A 21,814-nucleotide genomic window follows, 5' to 3' on the forward strand; every position below is an offset into this window, starting at 1 on the left:
AAAAAGGCTATCCACCAGTCTGGGGTCGGTGGGGTGGCGTCAAAAGGGTTCTTCACCAGTCTGGGGGTGGGGTGGGGGGGGGGGGGGAAAAGGGTTCTCCACCTGTCTTGACTGGAGGGAGGGGATGGTGTCAAAAATGATCTTCACTTGTTACTGCCCATTCGTTGGCCTATGTTTGGGGGGGGGGGGGGTGCTATGTGAAAGGGCCTGTGGTTATGTGTCACAAACAAACTGCCCGATCACTCGGTGGTATACTTGTAGGCCTTCAACCTGTATCTGGCAGTGGACTATTACTATTAGTATGACCATCATTAGCCGGTGTAATTATTCGGCAATTTTGTGTAGCTGAGCAATTAATGAGGTAATCCGCGTACGGGACAAGTCAGCCCTCTTTACGTTTCACAATTAATGAGGTAATCCCTGTCTCTATCAATCAACAAACAAGGTGCATATGTACAGCGGTCCAAAAGGACGGTGACATAGAGTAAACAGTGGTTAAATCGGTCTTGTCTTATTATTGATGGTTAAATCTACAGTCATCCTGTGGAGATCCGGGGTTAGGCCTACTTTTCGCTGTTCCTGCAGGGCCAGAGTTTGACCTGAGACAAGTCACTCGGATATATAATTGATTGGTCATCAAGTAACCTTGAACAAATCACTTTTCTATCTCATTTATTCATCACCGGGTGTGCTATCATAAGAATGAGACGTGGCTGTGATACAATGCGAAAACATAGTGTGACAGCTAGGTTGCGAATTGTCTTTTGTGTGGCCTGGTCGTGATGTCTCCTTTCAGACAGGCCAGGTGTCAACATTATCTCTGTGGCAGCAAGGCTGTGAACTGTCTTTAATAGATATATCGTTAACTAATAAATGGAGGAGGCTATATAAGTAAAGGCTCTTTCGATAGTTTTTTTTTTTTCATAAAACTTGCAAAGACATGACTTGAGTCATTCTTATGTACTGTCAAGGATGTTGGTCCAGGAGCAGAACCAGTTTTCTAAATATTTCCTTTTAAAAAGTAAAAAAGGATTTTAAAAATTCCCAGGTGGGATTCGAACCTGCGCCACAGATCACGCAGTAGCGCTTTTTAAATTTCCCGCCTGTGAACTTTGGCAGTTTCAGAAGTTTCCGTTTCCCTTCCTTGTGGCGCTCGCATCGTACACGCGGGAATCCGCCATGTTGATTCTGGATGTCAACATTGCAGGAAACCAAAGTCATCCTCGGTGATAAATCACTGATTTCTGATGTTATTTTATGGTAATTAACATAAATACACCGTTTTGAAAAAACATGAAAGTATAGGCATTGTCATTAGCTGATTGATAACGAAATTCCCTGTTAAAATTGGATGATGAAGGGGTTTTAAGTGGATATGAAAATGAAAGCTGACTGCGTTGCGTGCTTTCATGCTTTACAAGTTGCAGACAGTGCATTTAAATGCACGCGCACTGTAGATCGTACAGTAAATGCAGTAGCCTACGTGGACTGCAGTATATGCATGGTTGGTTCAGCTAACCTAGGCCTACTGGTAAAAAAAGTAGACCACGTCTCAAGTTAGGATTTTACCACACTGATTTGGGGGGACCGTCCGACGTCATTTGACATAATGACAAGGGTCACCGTTCGGAGACAAGAATTTGTTTATCAACAAGTACAAGGGCCATGGCCGAAACTGAGATATTAAGCCTTCTTATCTTTCAGATTCAAGTGTTTTTAGGAGAGCTGGAGGATGTCGTTTCCTGTGAGTCGATCTTATCGTGACGAGCACCATGTGTTCAACACTCTCTGGCAGCAGTGTGAGGAGGAGGCAGAGGTTTGTGATGTCTCAATCAAGTTGGACGGTGGACAGGTACGTCAATAGTTGACCCTTGTAATGTTAGCCCCAGGTTATTTAGATGTATAAGAAAACAGCTGAATATGGTACCAGTCGAGTCCCAAGTTGATTACTCAGCAAATTTGAAGTCATCTGAAATCATATACACAATGTACCATTCAACCCCTAGTTGCCTTAGAAGAACTGTTAGTGGCATGATTAGACCCCTAATTGCTTACTGGGCAAGTTAGAAAAAAACTGAAATTCTGCCTTTTAAAGAGTTCGCCAATAAATGGTCATGTCAGTGGGCTACATTTGAATGTTTTGAAAAATTCTATGATGAAAGTGAAAGTTAGTTATATTGTTCTTACTTTCCAGACTTTTCGAGCTCATTGGTGCGTGCTTCTGACATGTCCATACTTCAAGGCATTGTATGACAGCGGTCTGCGTGAGAAATACACTGGTAAGAAGATTTTTTCAAATGATCTTTTTGTAGGTATTGGTTCAATAAAGTCTGCTATACCGCGTGTATAAAAACTTTTGTTTCTTCAATTTTCACTGTCAAAGTCAAGTTTAAAATGTTTGTCTATGTCAGGTATCAGAGAATGTTTATGTTTATAGTTGATTTTATCCCGAGGTCAGTGAAATCCAGGACACAAACTCATGTTTTGTTAGATTAAAACAAAACATATCCCACAAAACCACTAAATGTGGTGCAGGAGTTGCCCACGACTGTTTTTGAAACACAACTGGCGATTAATGATAGTCACAACGCTATTGGTTGTCATGTACTGCAAGATGATGCATGAATTATGCATGAAAGTGAAAACCATCCATCTCTCATCATACCATTTTTATTGCAGCCAATCTGGACCTGAAGATCGTCCCGTCCGAGATCGCAAAGTTAGCCTTCCAGTTCATGTATGTCGGCCGCATCACAGTGAAGGAGGATCAGTTCAAGGACCTTATCAAAGTCGCTGATTATATTCAACTCGATGGTTTGAAGACGCAGTGTGCTATTCACTTGGCTGAAGTAAGCCTGACAGTCGAGAACTGCGTGACGATGTGTATACTGGGAGATATGTATAACATTGACGCGCTGTATGAGCGGAGTAACGACCTTCTGCGTCTCAACTTCCAAAAGGTCATGAAGGGGGACGACATACTTCAGGTCACCGCCGATTCTCTCATCAGTTTGATGAGTGATGAACACTTGAAGTACATCAAGGCAATGGACTTCTTCAACCTCGCCATGCGCTGGATTGAAGTGAGTAAGGATCGTATCGATGAATTCCCGCGGTTGTTTGCTTGTCTCGATTTGAAGGATATATCCGAGGTTGGTATTCTGGCGGTGAAGCGCTGCCGCTTTGTGAACGAGTATGAATCGTGTAGAAAACTGTTCAAGGATTATGAAAAATTGGTGCGGGCAGGGGAGTTTGATCCGTCAGTTACAGAGAAGGCTGTGATTCTTGTTCCCGGCGGCCAGACCTCGGCCTATCTAGGTTCACGGATTTCAAATTGCTATGCATACGTTATCGAGGATGATAAATGGAGTCAGTTTATCTCCATGCCTCGTAACTTGGTCGGCGGTGTCGCCATCATGAACGGCGATGCTTACATGTGCGGAAAAGACGGTGGCTCCCTCTATGCGTCCATGTATAAACTGACACCTCACGATGTGAAGAATCGCTGGAATCAGGTATTGAATGAGCAGCCGCGCCGAGCCACAGATGAGGTCTATTCATGTGCTTTCAGTAAGGATAAAAAGCTTGTCAGCGTACGCCGTCTTCATGCTCAGATATTTCTCATGTCCTATGACCTAAACAGCCCGCTCCATATTCCGATGCAAGACTCATGTCATCTTCAACGTCTGCTGGACTTGCCTAACCTGAAGGTGACCGTCTCCGCCAAAGCAATCGCGTACTATGAGAAAGTTTTCATTCAGGTTATAATAGAACGGACTGGGGGGAAGAAAAACCATTTCTTTGTTTACAAAACAGATTCAAAAACGCTAACAGATTATTCGAAAGGAGGGCGTCTTGGGGATGTGTTGTATCTTGAGGGGGACAGGATGTATCTGGAGACGCCAGGGAAGCGACATAGCCATTGGTTCGACATGAAGAAACTCGTGTGGGGAACGTGTCGACGTGGGTTACCCCCGTTTCCGAACAAGCAAAATCTGCAGAATTACTCGGTGGTGACGTACAACACTGATCTATATGTGCTCGGTGGCTTGGTTAGTAAATCCAACTGGCCGTCCTGTACTCTGTTCAAATTCAATCGGAAGGAGAATTCTTGGAGCGAGATGGCAGCACCGCCTGGTGGTGTTGGGCTTGTCAAGGCAGCTTGTGGGGTCATGAGCGTTCCCAAGGATGAAGTGCGGTGTCCGCTGCACTGCCCGCATTGCAAGACAAAGCTGAAGGTACCGAATTACCTAGATGAGGATGACGACGATAGCGATAGCTTCTATGCAGAAAGTGATAGTTGGGATGGCTCCATCTATGAGTCGGACATTGAAATGCCTTTCCTCTTGTGGTGATTAGAAGTGCAAATTAATCAACGAGGGTAGCTGCTCGGCTCCCTAAAAGCTGCTTAAAGTAGTTGAAAAGCCCTGAATAAAATATGCTTCCTACTTGTATCGAAATGCATGGGTTTAGAAGATGATGACATTTGACTTGCTTGCCCCAGGTTTTTGACTTTCCATGGGTTTGGCTATAACTGCAAACCGCCGAATTTGCGCACCTAATTATTTTTACGAAAAGCAAACATTTCAGGAAAAAAATTGTGCTTTTTTGCGAATTACATGCAAAGTTTTTCTAATCAAATTGTTGTGGTGATTTTAATTTTCACGAGTCGAAGTTATTTGCCAAATACACAAAAATTAAAAGCTTGGAAAATTTGGCGGGTTACAGTTTGGTGAACTCGAACTGTATCAGATCATTGAGTTGTAAACTTAAGAAAAAACCTCGATCTATCAGCCATGTTGCAGTAGTTTTTTGGTCGACTTTCAACTAGAATTGTAAAGTTACGCTCAACTACATGTGAATAAACTCTTGCTGATAATATCCAAGATTGTGTGAAATTTGCAGTTTGAACTTTTATTCTTGCAAATACACTGTCAAACGCAAACTTAAAAAGCTTGAAAATGTCAACTGTATTGCATTTATCTTAAAAAGCTTGAAAATCAACTGTAATTGATTAACTTTAAATTTTGGCAGTAGGTACTCATTGTTTTGGTTTTGATTTCAAGGGTGATGAGGATGGGAAATGGCCTTTTCTATAATATTGAAGTTTTTTGAAAATGTGGCTAGCATGTATTAATTTGATTGAAATATGTAGATCATTAAAAACTGCCAACCAAAATGACATGAACTTGTAAGTGGCCATTCATTTAGTTTGTAAGCAATAAGTGGGGAGGGATTTGAGAATTTTTGGCCGGAATTTTGATTTGCCGTAAATGTTAAAACATGTCTCTATAAGTATAAAGCATAAACAGGTTTAAGGTTTTTGATTTCAAATGCAATTTTAGAAATTACTCTTCTACAAAAACAGGTTTCATTACATTTTGTATATTTCATTATGGGGCGTGACATCTTAAAAATGTTGTTGTGTGCATAGTACTTGCACCACTGACCAATGATGGTTTGTGGATGTGTGCAGGAGACTGTGTTCTACAGGGTGACCCAGAAAACTGTTCCGTTGCACAATATAATTCCATTGTGTATCCATTGGTTGAAGCAAAAGTTCTCTGGGCCACCCTGTACATGGAGGTGCATGCGCATCTGTACAGGGGAAGGAGGTTGCAAAGATCATCCCTACATGTACGTACTAAATGAATGGCTCCAAATGTAAAGTGTATAGTAAAATTTGCGTTTAGTGTTTCTCATACAAATATATAATAATTTTTGAGTAAAAGTGTCCTCTTCATTTCCTTGCCAAAGCCTGGGACAGACTTGCATCAGACTAGAGCATGTTGGGGATGTTGGTACTAACTGGTGGTGTGATGTCCCTGACTGGATGTGACAGTGATTGTGCTCTTCCAGCTAAGTCTTTGGTACACTCCATAGATCGGCTTGGAGCCTGATCAAATGGACTGTCTGAAGGATGGTCTAGGTTTTTGGCTGGTGACAGCAGTCTGATGGTGTTATCAACCTCTGTTTGCGAAGACAATTCTTGACTGGTTGTGACAGCAGTTTGGCAGTGTTCAGCTATCGTCACCCTCATTTCACCTCCGTTGGCTCTTTACCATAAGTTTCCTGGCTGGTTGTGACAGCAGTTTGATGGTGTGATCAGCCAGCTTGGTTTCTAGTGGCGGACAATTCCTGCTGGTAGAAGTTTCCTGGTTTGTTGTGACGACAGTTTGGTGGTGTTCAGCTACATGTAGCTCAGGTGTTGGTGGAAGACAATTCCTAGATGGATCTTTTTTTGTCTGGTTGTGACAATGGGACATGGTACTAGTAATCTTGCAGATGCTAAAATAAGTGCCTCCAAGTGTTTTGTGCTGGCTGTGACAAATTGGTTTTGATCCACGTCTTCAGCTGGACACTCTTCCTGTTGGTTGATTGTGACATACATCCTCGATACCTGGGTCACTTGTATGCTCATTTCCTGGCCCGCATGGCCCCTGAGCTCAGCTCCTTGTGACAGCGATGTTGTAGAGGATTTCCTATAGTCTCGAGGCTGGTTGATTGTGACACATGTAGCTGTAGGACAGAGAGAGAAACCACATGAGACGAATTATGCCAAGTTGACGTACACTATGGACGCAATGGACCGGCCTCGTTCCTCACCATGAGGAGTTCCAATAAGGATGACACAATGGACTGCCCCGGGAGTCTTGAGTTTACGAAGAGTTCGGCTTTCTTCGTAAACTGGGCATAATTCCTCATGGTTTCTTTACCCGTCCTTCAGCTACATAAATTTGTGGTTGTGATGTTAACAGCAGGTCATATTAGGTGGTCGTGGCTTATACAGTTATAGTTTCTCTTGCATCTCCCAGGCTGCAGCACGTGTCACCAACTCTTTTCCGTTCCCGCTCATTTGTCTTCAACGCCACATGGCTAACGGTCGGCCAAGCGTCTTGGTCTCTCCTAATTCATATTTCTGCGGAGTATTGGAACATGAACTGTTTGTTAACGGCAGAAAAAACATGGCAGAAGCTCGGCCAAAGGAAAAGGCTGTGGTAAGTCCATCGTATTCTGATGTTTGTATATCCCATGTCTTGTCATGTTTGGTTATTGATGACTCAACTAAGGTGAAATGTAACTTCAGCGGTTATTCCTCCTGTCCACGGGCCACTGAATCAAGTATCAGTAAGGGTTGAAAACACTGTAAAGGGGTTCCGGCAGAAGAGGGAGTACCTCTGTGGATTCCTTCTCCTTCTACTTTAACCCTTCATGGACCCTTTACAATCGCTTAACCCCTTTAATACTGACCCCAAAATCTTGAGATTCAAGATTCAAAAACCTTGGTAGTCATGGTTCTTATTTAATCTTGAGGACACGTGACATTTGTCAAGTACCATACAGGCCTACCCAGCTAACACAAGGGCCCTGGCCTAAGGCTGGCATAGACCCGGCAAAATTTGGCAAGCTCTGGCTCTGCCCCTGCCAGGGCTTCGTCCATTGGCCCATGGACTAAAAGACCTTGGCCAGGGCTGGCTCCACTGGCCGGTCTAGGGCTTGGCTTGAGTGACCCACTCACACAAATGGTAAAACAATAAATACCACATCACTTTTAGGCTCAAAATCAATCAATAAGAAAACACATGGGTATCATAATTACCCAAATAACTAAAAAGAAGGGCAATGCAAGTTGCTTTAATTGCAGTTTAGTTACCAAATAAACCGGAAATTCCAAAAACACAAACCACGAAAGTTAAGATGTGAATTGAGATTTAAGAACTTTTTTCATGGCTAGTGAAAACATACACTAAGTAGCTCACCAGTGAAGTTCGACTGAGGTGGACTACAGATTTTGACACCTAACTACAAGTACTCATTAGGATAGTTTCCTTCTCCGACGAAGGGAGGCTCAGAATGGGTGCCAGTCAACTGGACCAGTTGGGTTGATTTTGTAGGCCTAATTCTAGACATTGATGGAAAGAAAGGCTGAATTTAAGAAATATCTAATGGTCATACCTTACTGAAATAAAAATCCATTTTGCCGAGAGGCCTTGGAACTCATGCTTTAGACCCATCAACCAACCTTGGAACAGCCATGGCCCAGCCCTGGGTGTTAGGTGTATTCCGGTTGTCAGCCAGCCCAGAAAAGTCTACCATTAACTGACCTGGAACCAGGCTGGCAAACATTGGCAGAGGACTAACAATCGCTGATTTTGTCTTGGCCTGCCAGGCCTTGACCAGTCCTGGATACAATGCTATTCGAGCCTTGGGCCAGGTTACTTGTGCTAACTGGGTAATGTATCCACACAGGTGAAGTTCTTGATCTGGTGTGTGACATATGTTATACATGCTTCCCGAAATTGGTGGCTTGCATTGGAACTAACTTTTTCCCCCTTGTCCGTCATCAAAGGCATTCAAGTGTGTTGGTCAACCATGACTATCTCCTTTGTCCCTCCACCATAAGGCCTTGTTACCCCTTATGACATCACTATTTCGGACACTCAGCGCCCCATTTCTGGAAAGGTGTATAACTAGACACGGATGGCTTGTGCTATAACTTTGGTGTGTGACTCCCAGGTGTGGTGTTAGTGGACCTGAGTGACATGTTATATCTTGACCTGATATGCTATAACTTGCCCTGTGACACATTATAACTTGACCTGTGTGGCATGTTATATCTTGACCTGACATGCTATAACTTGCCCTGTGACACGTTATAACTTGACCTGTGTGGCATGTTATATCTTGACCTGACATGCTATAACTTGCCATGTGACACGTTATAACTTGACCTGTGTGGCATGTTATAACTTGACCTGTGTGACATGCTATAACTTGACCTGTGACATGTTATAACTTGACCTGTGTGACTTTTAATAATTTGACCTGTGTCGCACACATATAACTCAACCTGTGTGACATACATCATAACTAGAATATAATTATAATGGTTAATTGGGGAAGCCAACACGCCAATATTTCCACATCAATATTCGTTGCAATAAAAATTAAAAATTGCCATCACATGTTTGTAAACAACTTAACGTGACAATGTTAATTGGTATAATATCCCCACTAAGAATAGACCAACACTCAACAAAACCCCATCTCCAGTATTCATCCGTGCTATCGAGTTGGTATTGGGGATTATCGAGTTTTTCCTGAAATCTCTGCCAATCTAATCTCATTTTTGTTCTGGCATACAGCGACCTATTTATGCTGACTCGGCATTCTGCGTCTCGTGTTTCTATTGTGACATGAATGTCGCATTTTGTAGAGTTTCTACATGCGTGGCTTTCGAGGAACTTAAATTGCTGGTTCTTCACAGTTCTTTAGATAAGGTTTGTATGGGGTGTCTATACCATAACAAGCAAAAACCCATCTAATCAGTTGAGATACACAAGCTTGTGTCGGACTCTAGCTCTGATGAAGACAGACTCACTAAGCTAATAAACCCATTGGCACCTGACCGTGATGGCACATGAAGAAAGCTCATTCCGCCTTGGTGGAGGAGGAATACTCCTTGAAGAATAACCCATATAAAGTGCAGAGCTATTAAAAGCTGTGGAAGAGGAAGGATACCGAAACACCCTCTATACTCATGTTATATCATCAGTATCAGCCTGCGGTGTTACATTTAAGAGACTCCACCTTTAAAGGTTAAGTTGGGCCTTATCATACCTTCCTCAACATCCTGGTATACATTATCAAAGCTCAACTAACCTTCTATTTACAGCGTTGTTAAAATCAAATTAAAAATCAAAGCGTAGAATGCTTTGTAGTCGTTAGTTACCATAGCGCAGGCGATGAAGCGATATATGACAGGAAGTCAGCTTTGTGGGCGTCTACGATCTTCAGCGCGTAGTTTTGTTGACGTTTTAGCGATATCGTTCCTTGGTGGTATCGATATTTTAGCGATATACAGTAGAACCTCTCTATTAAGGACACCCTTGGGACTGACAAGTGCTGTCCTTAATAGAGAGGTGTCCTTAATAGAGAGGTGCCCGCTAAGGGAGGTTCCACTGTAGCAATATTTTAGCGATATTGATATCGTCCCTTGTGAAGAGAACATCAAACCATTTTATCTAGTCATCTTGTTCCTCGTGTGTTTGTATGTCTTGCAATTGGCAATGTCATTTTTGGTCCCTTAGGGGCAGGGCCGTGTGCGCATTCTGATTTTCTAGTAGAAGGGGGTCATTTTGAGCTCAAAACTAGGGTGTAAAGAAAACGAAATAGAATATTTTGTTACAAAACTCCCCAGGTAAGATTGGTCAAAATTAAGATGGCAATCCCCTAGATGGGGTGGGGGGGGGGGGGGGGCCTTTAAGGTAAAAAATACCAGAACTCAATTGTCTATCTTCCAAATGTTGAAGGGGAAGTGCAAATCTTCAACCAACCTTTGGCCAATCCCCCCCGGCCCCCTCCCCGTGTCCTGAATCCCTGCCAAGACACCACCAAAGTGCATTAGAAATAATTCAACCAATTGCCGATGTCAGGTGAATATCTTTGTTCCCCATCCATCATTTACGTCTTGATCAGTGACAATATTGCCTATTACGCCCCAACACCGCTAATGGGGAGTCGGCAATCCATCATTAATGTCAATTACACCGTTCATCGTATCAACACGACCGCGCTGACGACACCTGTTGTCACATCCCCATTGATTGGTGATTGGCTGCCACTAATCTATGATTTGGCGTAATCGGTGACGAGTTGGGTTCAGTGGAACCACTCTTAGCGGACACCACTCTACTAAGGACGTTCTCTCTCTTAAGGACACCACATTTGGTCCCATATCTGTCTTTTCCATTGAATTTACCCCTGTAATCAGGACTACCTCTCAATTAAGGACAGCATTGGTCAGTCCCAAGGATGTCATTAATAGAGAGGTTCTATTCAAATCCATCTTGAAAAACATGCTATAATTTGCTCCAAGGTGTTGAGAAGTGTGCCATATCGCTCACATTTTCAGAATTGAGGTGAGTTGATGAAAATCTAAGAGCGATTGTGAAAATGAGAGCAATATGCAACATTACAACATCTTGGAGCAAACTATAGTTTTGCATTCTATTGGCGTCGAAAGTGTTAAGTCTTTCGTATCATCTCTATAATTCAGAGGTTGATTAATCACGATAATGGCCTGCGGTGTTCTCTGGTCATCTCCATATGTCTCAATCGCCCACACCTGTCCTGGAATAATGCATCCCACAATATCAATGATCATGGTATGATAAATGAGTGGGTAATGATCTTTTTTGGAATGTCTTTTGTGGATTAGCCAAACGTTTCGGATAGGCAACCATTATTTTTGTGGGAAACGCAGAGGACTGCTGTGATATTCTGCAAAATTTGCTAATTAGGATTGCTTACGAAAAAAAAAAATTATGGTTGGGCAGTCAAAAAAAAAGTATCGTACAAAGCACTTTTTAGAACCTCTCCCCACCCAAAAATAACAAAGTCATAGCAATTTATTTAGACAATCTTTGAAGTATCATTTGAGAAGTTGATTTTTATGGTAAACATATAAAAAAATGCCTTAGTGAGCGTGAAGAAAAAAGATCTCCAAATCCTGATTTTTTTCCAGACCATCCTCTTATGTTTTGAAGTCCCAGAAATCAAGGTCAGCTATCCTGTAACCCAAGTTATAAATTACTCTCTTTTTTTCTCATCTCAGAACGTGAAAAAAATACGGCTCCTTTAGTCTCATTCGCTTTCTACCAAAGTCTGAAAACGTTAGCTTTTGTATAAGCTTACTTTGGTAAAAAAAACGAACCCTCATCAAAGCTCAAAACATATGCCTTTCTTGTGACCAACTACAACATCGGTGGGGTTTTTTGCCAATTTTCTCGTCTGCTTGAGAGTCGAATAATCTGACATAACCGCTGAATATGACAATTAGATAAAAAACTGCAGAACTTCAAAGAGACGTAGGGATTGAAGTGGAGTGGAGAATTTCGTACTATTAGAGTAATCATTCTGGTGCGTAATTTGTCAAATAGCGTAATCTTTGACTTCCTGGGTTTCGGAAAGAAAGATCAAAGTTTGCTGGTTCAAATTTCATAATCATCATGTCAATTTCAATCTCAGCGGAAATAAAGTGAATCAGCACAATAGTGCAATCTTGCTACGCAGTCTTTGTACAAGATAACATAATTGCAAAAATTGTCGATTTCTTTAAAAATGTTTCAGAGATTTTAACCTTTTGCCTGCCTAAATTTTGGTTGAAAGATAATAAATTTCAGTTATTTGAGATTTTTTTGTCTCTAAAAGATTGTTTTCAGGACTAATTAGGGAGAAATCGACATAGTAGTTTTTGCTCAGTAGCCCTAAAAGATGTAGACATTTACCTCTGAAAATGCCTTTAGGTCTCGTAACTCGGCCCTTAGAGCCATGGAGATGATATTTTGCCCGTGGGATATTGGGGTTTCAGGAACAGTGGAACCTCCCTCCCAAGGGTCCCTAATAGAGAGGTTTTACTGAGCTGAATTCTCATGTAACATGACAATGCTTCCTCAAGTCTATTCTCGTCTAGATTCAAAGAAATTGTTTCACGTCGCATATCCTCTGGAGGTCAGCTAATTATTACTTATCGGATCGACTGGCAAATAAAGACCTCATCTTCGTTGCCTTTGAGCAAGTTCTTGTCTTACCTCCTAAGCAGTAAGATCTAGTTAGCCGTCTTTTGTGGTGTGTGTGCCTGGGTGGGGGGGGGGGGGGGTGTTCGTCAGTCGAGTGGGGGGAGGGGGGCGCTACTATTTTCTCGTACCTGTGATCAAGGATATTTACCTGATCGACTACCCAAATTGGTGTGACATCTGTATTCTGTTCATGCTGAAATAACCACCTTCGATCCATTGTTATTCGAGTCACCGATAAATCTAGAAATAAAAAGGTTGTGTGGGAGGATTGGAATCAATTTATAGCCTGCTAGATTTCAAGTTATGACCCGCTCTAGCAACATCAGACACCTACTTGTTTCCCTAATGTGTTTTCTTCTAAAGAATGATTGTCGAAGTCATATGAACTTCCCATGCTGTTTTAAAGCTGTCTGGATAGTATAGTCAAGTGAATGGACCATTGATCGGATGTCGAAAGTCTGCAAGTCTATAGTCTCCCTCACCACCCTTCCCACTTACTAACGAAATACTGTGTCAAGCCAGTTGAGAGGAGCCTAGACAACAGGCTTATTTCAACTGTAACAGGTCTATACTCAACCCACCCAACTTAGTAAATTTAGTATATATCGGCAATTTAGATGTTGCTGATGGCACCAGGGGCAAAATCAACTGCTGACCGCAAAACTATCAAATGAATCATGATGTTTCTTAGCAACAAGCAAGTTTGAAATCGTGCCTTAGCAAATATTTGTAGTAAAGCTTTAAATATGATGATACATTTTATTTTGCAGAGAACCGATTCGAATCCGTCACACTCATCGTATTCATCAAGCGATATGGCCCCGATAACACCCCCTGTTGATGAAGAGGCAGGATGCTTCAAGTTCTTGGTGCCTCACAAGCGCAACTCAAGGAAGGTAAGAATGACTTTCATTCATATCATGTTGATTATCAGAGGCCTGGGAGAAAGTTGAGGCCCTTGTGCTTCCTCTAGTCGTATTTAGAGAGGGCTATGTGCCATGCTCTCCCAGGGGCTGCCATTGTGTCCTTCTTACCCCCCAAATATGCCCCTTTCCCCTAAAAGCAATCCTTTAGGTAATTACTTGATGTTCCAACCCAAAATCAAGAGTTAAAAAGCATTTTTTTCACCATTTGCTTCCTTGAGGCCCTCTTTTTTCCACAAAATAGCCGATCATAAAAAAATTTGGTCAATTTTAAAGATCTGACTCTCAATTTGATGCCTTTTTGGGCAGAAGTTCTTTCTGCCTACCTTTTCCTTCAAAAGGTAACTGCCCTGCCCTTTTCTGATGCTGACCGAAGCACTAAAGTGTCTTCCTTCCTAGTAACCTTTACACATTCTGCAACGACAATGACTCCTTCCCCCCACCCTTAATCTCAGTTACTCAGTGAGATTGCCCAGGGCAATTTATTCATAATGGCCTGCCATTACTGGGAACTGTCTGGGGATCACAGTTTATAGTCTGATAGCAACATTGGAGGAGGTTACCTAAGGACATTACATGGGTCAGTTCTGACACTTTTCAGAAGAGATGGAATTCCCCAATCAGTGCTACAACCTGAGCGTTCTGACCCAAACCAAAAATACATAAGGCGAGCTTATATTTGCTGGTGCCCATTTGTCATCTCGAAGCTTCAGGAGATGTTAGAGGCATGTATTCAAATACTTTGAAATGCATTGAAAAAACACATTCTTGCAACCAGCCTGTGTGCAGAGGAGCTTGAGAAAAATTCTTAGACATTGCATCATAAAACTCATTTATAGGCCACTGCATCTCCTCTGATAATTATTAGCAATTGCCTTTCCGTTACTGGCAACTGTCTGCCATGATTTGGATACTAAGGCTGTGACAATAAGAAACGAGAGATGAGAGACTTCACTAGCAAGTCGGTTTAGCCTGCTAGGAACACCGTCATAATTTATGAGTTGATCGTCGGATAAAGGTCAAAGAAGCCATTGCCATGACAGACACTAAAGGTTACTCCCTCACAAGGTGGACCTAACAGGGCAATCTCTAAACCCTGCCATTTCTGGACCATTTCGCTACCGTCGACCTGCAGAGCAGTACACAACCCCAAAGCCTGACCCTGTGGCCTTTTTGGCTCATATCTCACCTCATATTAGTCCGTTTGGCTTAAAACCGAGATAAGATGGAACAGAATTTTAAAATTCTACACGCAGTGTTATCTGCTGCATCTGTAGTGTACAGGCGGGCCTTGGAATAAGTCACATAGTCTGGCATCAGTGGCAGAATGGCCTCTCTGGTAAGAGCTGACCAGTCCCACCGCCATTTTGGCTAGAACTTGAGATCCTAAAGCAATAAGAATTCTTTCAAAACAAAGTGAATGTTAAGGGTGGGAGTCGGTTCTTTGTTTTCCCTGGAACACTCCCACCCTTGAAAGTGGCATTCACTTCTTTTTGAAGGAGTCTCGGTTGTCGGATTAGTTTGCGAGAAAGAACCTTGCTTATTTAGCATTCAATATCAGCTAATATGAAAGATGTCATGTCCCGATGTTTGCCAAGTGGACCAATTATGACTTGATATCATGTACGGCCTTGTCGTGTTCGATAATTATAGAAGATGTCTGGGTTCATGGTACCAAATGACTGTCTAGTTTAGACAGTCATGTGAGTCATCAGCAGATTTGAGTTGTCGGCCCTTGGCTTAATGCCCTGCCTGGTCATCGGAAAGAAATGGGCTGTGCTACTGTGGCCCTTCCCCAACAAGCATAGGAGAGTTTGCCATATTGGTTGAGTTGTATGCCACCAGCAGATGTGAGTTGGTGTGAGGTGGGTGTTAACTGGAGCTTGCCTTGGCTGGCTTGTGGACTGTATGACTACGGAGCTTTCGCTTGATCATCTCCCACAGTATTCTTAGCATTGGCCAAGAAATCTTGCCATCAGCACCTGGGAGTTGATGAAAGTGTTGGCATCCCTTGCCTACAAGTCTCCTTACTTTTGGCTTGGCCATCAAGAAGAACAGTGATGGGTGCACTCTGGTCCTTTCTCATTGCTTTCCACTGTTCTTATAGTGTTAGTAGAGAAGTTCTGCCATTGACAGAGCTGTGTGTTGGCAAGACATTGGTCTTCCTCACTCCAACTCTTATAGTGTTGGTGGAGAAGGCTCCATTGTCAAAATTGTGTGTTGGTAAGACATTGGTGTCCCCAGAGATCGATTTTCGTGCCTTCAGGCCAAGGACTTCACCTTCCCTAATCGAGTCATTATACACCCCATTCCAGATTTGTCTTGCTGGCTGCATCTTAAGCCTAGCTCATACTCTGATGCAGGGCCATTGGCTTCTGCCACATGATCAGAGTCTCCACTCCAATGTAAGCCTAGCTCTGTACATCAGAATCCAGATTTTCATTGGGCGTATGATACTGATGGCTGTGTTATAGTATAAATTCAGCTCGATTTCTCTTGTAGTAGAATCATTGCCTACAGAAACAATATCAGTAGGTTTCCGATTCTTATTGGCATGGATTATGTTGCCGAGATTGTAATGTGACGATTACGATATTGCCCACGTCTGTTGACTGACTGACTCATCTGTAGCCTCCTGCAAAAGCCCGTAGCTACTGCCAACACTGGTGGCCACTCTCCACAATTTGTAGATCATAACACAGGTGCTTGAGCATACTAGAATCATGGCGGTGGTTGTCATTCAACCTCTGTAAGCAGGATACCTCTCTATCAAGGATAGCACTTATCAGTCCCGAGGGTGTCCCTAATAGAGAGGTTCTGTTGCACATAGTATTGGTGTATGTTCTTGTTTGTAGTTTGTGCATCACAGATGTGTCTGGTTGATTGATAATTTTGTTTATTAACTCTGGTATTTTCCTCCACCTGTGATGACATGCTGTCGTAAAAGTCGCAGGAGATGTGGCGTTATGTAGCGTACACTAAAAGCAATCATAACTCAGGTCAGCGAGAAAAAATTTACACACGCTATTAAGTGATGCGTGTATTATTGGTAATTCTGGGGGCGGCTAAAGCTATTATGTCTGTGTGTCCATTAGCGCCTCATTGATCAAGAACAAAGCTAGCCAAACGTGACTATTTGTCTTTGCAGTGTGGCTTGATAGTCGCCTGTGATATTATCGGGATTTTATCGTGATTTTATCGTTAATAATGGGATTGGTTGATTGTCTAATGTTGATTGAGTACTCCTGTATTGTAGACCTGGAAATATCTGTGTGGGTTGTAAACCTTGGAACGCTCCAAAACCATGAAACCACCCCAAGTGGGAGTGGGAGGGATGGTCCCCCCCCCCCCCAACAACAACCGGCCCTTTCAAAGCATTTGCTGAACTGGATAAACCATGAAACCACCCCAAGTGGGAGTGGGAGGGATGGTCCCCCCCCCCAACAACAACCGGCCCTTTCAAAGCATTTGCTGAACTGGATAAACCATGAAACCACCCCGAGTGGGAGTGGGAGGGATGGTCACCCCAACAACAACCGGCCCTTTCAAAGCATTTGCTGAACCGGATAAACCATGAAACCACCCCGAGTGGGAGTGGGAGGGATGGTCACCCCAACAACAACCGGCCCTTTCAAAGCCTTTGCTGAACTGGATAAACCATGAAACCACCCCAAGTGAGAGTGGGAGGGATGGTCACCCCAAGAACTACCGGCCCTTTCAAGCATTTGCTGAACTGGATAAACCATGAAAACACCCCAATTGGGAGTGGGAGAGATGGTCCCCCCCCCCCCAACAACAACCGGCCCTTTCAAGGCATTTGCTGAACTGGATAAACCATGAAACCACCCCGAGTGGGAGTGGGAGGGATGGTCACCCCAACAACAACCGGGCCTTTCAAAGCATTTGCTGAACTGGATAAACCATGAAACCACCCCGAGTGGGAGTGGGAGGGATGGTCACCCCAAGAACTACCGGCCCTTTCAAAGCCTTTGCTGAACTGGATAAACTGGAGGCTTACTTCACCCACATGAAAATGTTGCTCGAGGCGGGTGAGTAGGATCTAATAGGGATGCAACTCGCTTTACTCGATGATTTAAGCGAGCCTCGGAGAGGTGGTTGTAAGAAGTGTTCATCCTCCCCTGCATTTTGGATAATTTTTGCCAAATACCACAAAGCAACAATTTAACTGGAAATGAAAGCAAGGAATAAAAAAAAAAAAATTTCATTTCGTGAGTACATGTAGAATGAGGTTAGTATTAATTTGAAATGGTTTTTGGGACAAAACTTGCTGCGCGTTTATCGCCAAAAGCTGGGGTGTTGTGATTGTAAAGAACAGCCTCCACGCCCACTGGAAGTGGTCTTAGATTGATAAAACTTCTAGGAAATTCCATTGACTTAGGTAAAGCTTGCCATGGGCTATGTAAGTTCAACTTTGTGGGCAGATTCTAGGAAGCTGATATAATAACCATGACATCCTGTAACCATTGTTGTTGACATTTTATCCTTCTAATAATTGAGACTCTTTATGATGAGAACGTTTGCGATTTCTAAGGCTCGTTCGTTAAATTGGGTACATTATCGCAATTTTAAAGTTCATTCAGCGGTGTATTTTTTGCCTTATCTGCCTTAAAAGGAACATTATGGTTGATTTAAAGTGTAATCTTAACCAATTTGGAAACACATTTGAGTAAAATATGAGTAAAAACTCTTCAGAAGTGTCAATATATGGACATTTATTTCTTTAATCAGGGCATTTTGGGACACAAGCCCGTTGTTCTGCGTCGTTAAACGAGGTACTCAGCTGCGCAAGCGGTGTTAGCAGCAATGTTGCCGTTAAAGTCCTTACGCTACTATATTGTTGATGAATTTACTGAAGAGATAACGCTTCGTTGAGCTAATGCTGGCAATTGTCTCAATGTGGATTAAACTTTGCCAGTACGATATTTATGGGCATGGTCCACCAGGGTTGAATGGACATCTTTCTTGAAAGAACAAATATGAGCCACTATTCCATTTATCGCCTTCATTTCCTGCGATGTCTCTAAAGCTGAGCGCACACGGGCAACAAAATGACAGCGAAACTGAAAACAAATGTTTTCAGGTTTTTTGTCATTTTGTCGCCCGTGTGCGCTTAGCTTTAACGCCTGCTTGTCGGAGTAAACAACCTATCTCCCAATTCGTCACCCAACAGCATGTGACAAGAACATACATCGAGATTAAGCCATACTCAAAGGACGGCTGCCGAGATGAAAGATGTCCGATTACATATTGCTCTTCCGTCAACTCCAAAAAGGGTCAGCAAAATATCTCTCAAAATATCCCCGTTTGCCATTTAGGTTCATTTGAGATTTATAGCCTACAATACTTGTATTTGCCCTTGCTGGCTTATGTCCAACCGACCCCCATGAAACCATTTGGGTTGGATGATCTTCGCTTGGGAAAAAAAGGACGATTCTGAGGGTAGTAATAGCAATTCTTCTAATTCCTGGCCGAGGGAGAGAAAATGTGATGTATCTTCCGACGTGTAAAGTACTATCAAATGTTATGGGCCTCTGTCGCCCCTGAGGTGACTTTGAGGGGAAAAATCAGAGGTCGGTAATGTTGGGGAGAATGTTGGGGAGTCTTTTTCTGTACGTGTGAACAACCCTATTTTGTTGTATCAAATGCATCAGATGTTGTCCCTTGGCTATCTGCTTAAACATATGATGGCTTTGAGGCCAACATCAAAGGCATGCAGATAATGTTGGAGAGTCATTTTCTGGGTGTAAACAGTCCCATTTTGATGTTACGCATCTAATATTGTCCCTTTCACTCTGCATAGACATATGACTTTTACGACCTCAATGGCGGGTAATGTGCCACGTTAATGGATGCTTTGGCTTACTGATACAGGTAACCGGAAGTGATATAATGGGAGGGTAGCTTGGGTTGCAAGGGATACCTGCATGGTGCCTGGGGCATGGTGAACAACAATGATACTGACTACGTGTCCCTTCTGACTTTAAAAAGCTTTATATACCCATTTTTCCTACTCCATCCCCTACTCTAACAATATCTATACTACAGTGGAACCTCCCTTAGTGGACACCCCCTGATAAGGACAACCTCTCTATCAAGGACACTAGTTTTGGTCTAAAATTGGTTGTTTCCATTCAATCTGACCTCTTTTATCAAGACACCTCTCTATTAAGGACAGCACTTGTCGGTCAAAAGGGTGTCCTCAATAGAGAGGTTCTACTGTAATAGGATAATTGGATAGTATTGTATTCACCTGTCATAATCAGCTGATGAGTGCTGGAGGATAGTATCTATCAGTATTGCAATTCCCTGTTCATGGTTCTTTGGGAGTAATCATTATCTGCCATCCTAAGTCAAATCCTATGAGGAAAATTTTGTCCACCACTGTCAGTTTCCGATTGAAAGTAATGACAATTTTACCTATGTGACTTCTGAAGATGTGATTTCGACATGTTACAAGTCTGTCTGGCATAATGGTGTCTAATTGGTAATATCTCGCTGGGTCTTCTTTGTGATTTTGACAACCAGGAGTTATAATGGGAAGAGAAGTCAGTCATGGGGATGCTTTGTCTGAACTGTCAAAGATGCCGTATTAATTTTGTATCCAAGTCAACTAAGGTAAAGTGGTTTTGAGATGGATCTCGCCAAAGATACTTTTGGCCGACCCCTTGTCACTAAATTGTAATAGTGTCATCACAAATTTAAATGCTACACAGCCCTGGGCAGCCGGTGCCATAGTTGACCGGCGCCATAGTTGACCGGCGCCATAGTTGACCGGCGCAATAGTTGACCGGCGCCATAGTTGACCGGCGCCATAGTTGACCGGCTTTAGTTGACACCGTGAAAGAGCATTGGTTAGGCCTACCCTAATGATAATCTACAATTACCTGTATCTCTTGGTAAATGTGATCTGGTCACATTCCTGAGTTGAACAAGTACCTTTGGCCGGAACGACATGAAAAAACACTTTGCAATCTGTGGAACTCAATGGTTTTTGCGTAAAGGAGAGTGAAGAAGCCTTATTTGGCCGTATTCACTGACTGCTGCAGCGACGTGGACATGAGGCAGAGACTTGACATGGAGATTGGATCTCCCAGGGGACGTCGACACCACTCAGAATACTTCGACTTCGCCTCTAGCATGAAAATACGCATCACTGTGTTTCTCGGTCTGCCCCAGTTTTGCCAATTTCATTTCATTTTCAATATAGAACCCCTCATCATAAAAAAAGTTGCAATGCGTCGATCCGCAGCCTTCTGCATAAAAAAGAGACTTCAAATCAATTTGAGTTTCAAGGCAGCGGAATTGCCCATTACAGCGAGTCAAATTTAGCCGAAGGTTTTGAATCCAATTTATTTCTCATTGATTTCCGTGAGTTTTGTTTCATTGCTTGCGGCAATGAAAGATACATTAAAACGCAAAAATTTCACAGGCATTTTATTTTTGCAGATTATGCAAATAACTTGACTGCAAAAAAAATAAATAAAAATAAATTGTGAAAATGCATTTTTTTGTTTGGAAAGTGAAAGAAGTTCCGTTATCGGCAAAAATTAAAAATGTGATTTTGAAATTTTTGATAAATTTAGCGAATCCCAGAAATGAGGAGTCACACACATTTTTGTGGTTTACAGTACAATAAAATTCACAGACATTTTGTTGAAGTGGCATATCATCAACATTTCACATGTTTCAGCGATGGCTTTGTGCGGTGAAAAGTGTGAGATGTTGACAATGCGCCTTTTCATCAATGGTACGAGAGTCTGTTTGTTTGTCTTAAATTCATTGATATTGTGTCGAAGATGTAAATCGTCAGAATTTTATAATTCTCATTTAATAAGCAAACAAGCATTGACGAAATATGAGAAATTTCTACGATTCGCCTCGAGGAGAAAACACTGCACTGCGTGTGGCTATGGAAGATAATATCAGATTGTGTGTCTCTGTGACTTGTGTGTACTGAAGGCGTGGGAAACTATACTGTGCGATTAAGGAATAGCGCTCCTCATTCAGGTTAAAAATAGCTCAGAAAGTACATCATGACGGCCGATATGACGTCAAGACTTGAAATTGATGCCAAGTCTGTGACGCATAGAGCAGAAATTGAGATTGTTGCGTTACGAGTGCTGAGCGCTATTGATAGCGAACTCCCACTGGAAACAAGATCAAGGACAAACCTGAATCTGTAAATGCCTTTTAAACAATTGAACTTGCTATATTGAATTCAAAAACCAATCAATGTCCATGAGATGGCAACATTCTGCCATTGTTTATTTTCCAAGGGTAAGTTGGCCA

General features: G+C 42.5%; 2 protein-coding genes across 2 annotated transcripts in view; both read left to right on the top strand.

Moving 5' to 3' along the window:
- The first annotated feature begins 1,190 nt into the window (after positions 1-1,190).
- LOC135491487 (kelch-like protein 21) lies at positions 1,191-5,731 on the top strand. The gene is made up of 4 exons (XM_064777383.1): positions 1,191-1,260; positions 1,705-1,852; positions 2,195-2,279; positions 2,680-5,731. The coding sequence occupies exons 2-4, from the start codon at positions 1,733-1,735 to the stop codon at positions 4,353-4,355; spliced, it is 1,881 nt and encodes a 626-aa protein (XP_064633453.1). The 5' UTR covers positions 1,191-1,260; positions 1,705-1,732; the 3' UTR covers positions 4,356-5,731.
- Positions 5,732-6,880: 1,149 nt separating this feature from the next.
- LOC135491189 (ADP-ribosylarginine hydrolase Tri1-like) overlaps positions 6,881-21,814 on the top strand; it is a 34,578-nt gene continuing 19,644 nt past the window's right edge. Inside the window, exons 1-2 of the mRNA XM_064776901.1 lie at positions 6,881-6,998; positions 13,352-13,477. Coding sequence (XP_064632971.1) covers positions 6,966-6,998; positions 13,352-13,477 — 159 coding nt within the window. The 5' untranslated portion in view covers positions 6,881-6,965. The remainder of the gene's footprint in view (positions 6,999-13,351; positions 13,478-21,814) is intronic.

This window comes from Lineus longissimus, chromosome 7 (genome assembly GCF_910592395.1).
Source record: "Lineus longissimus chromosome 7, tnLinLong1.2, whole genome shotgun sequence".
Lineage (NCBI taxonomy): Eukaryota > Metazoa > Nemertea > Pilidiophora > Heteronemertea > Lineidae > Lineus > Lineus longissimus.

What these genes read in the sequence shown, in the direction of transcription:
- LOC135491487 (XM_064777383.1), top strand. Translation starts at nt 1,733, where the DNA reads ATGTCGTTTCCTGTGAGTCGATCTTATCGTGACGAGCACCATGTGTTC. An exon ending in TCAAGTTGGACGGTGGACAG is followed by an intron (nt 1,853 to 2,194) that starts GTACGTCAATAG and finishes CTTACTTTCCAG; the next exon opens with ACTTTTCGAGCTCATTGGTG. An exon ending in TCTGCGTGAGAAATACACTG is followed by an intron (nt 2,280 to 2,679) that starts GTAAGAAGATTT and finishes TTTTTATTGCAG; the next exon opens with CCAATCTGGACCTGAAGATC.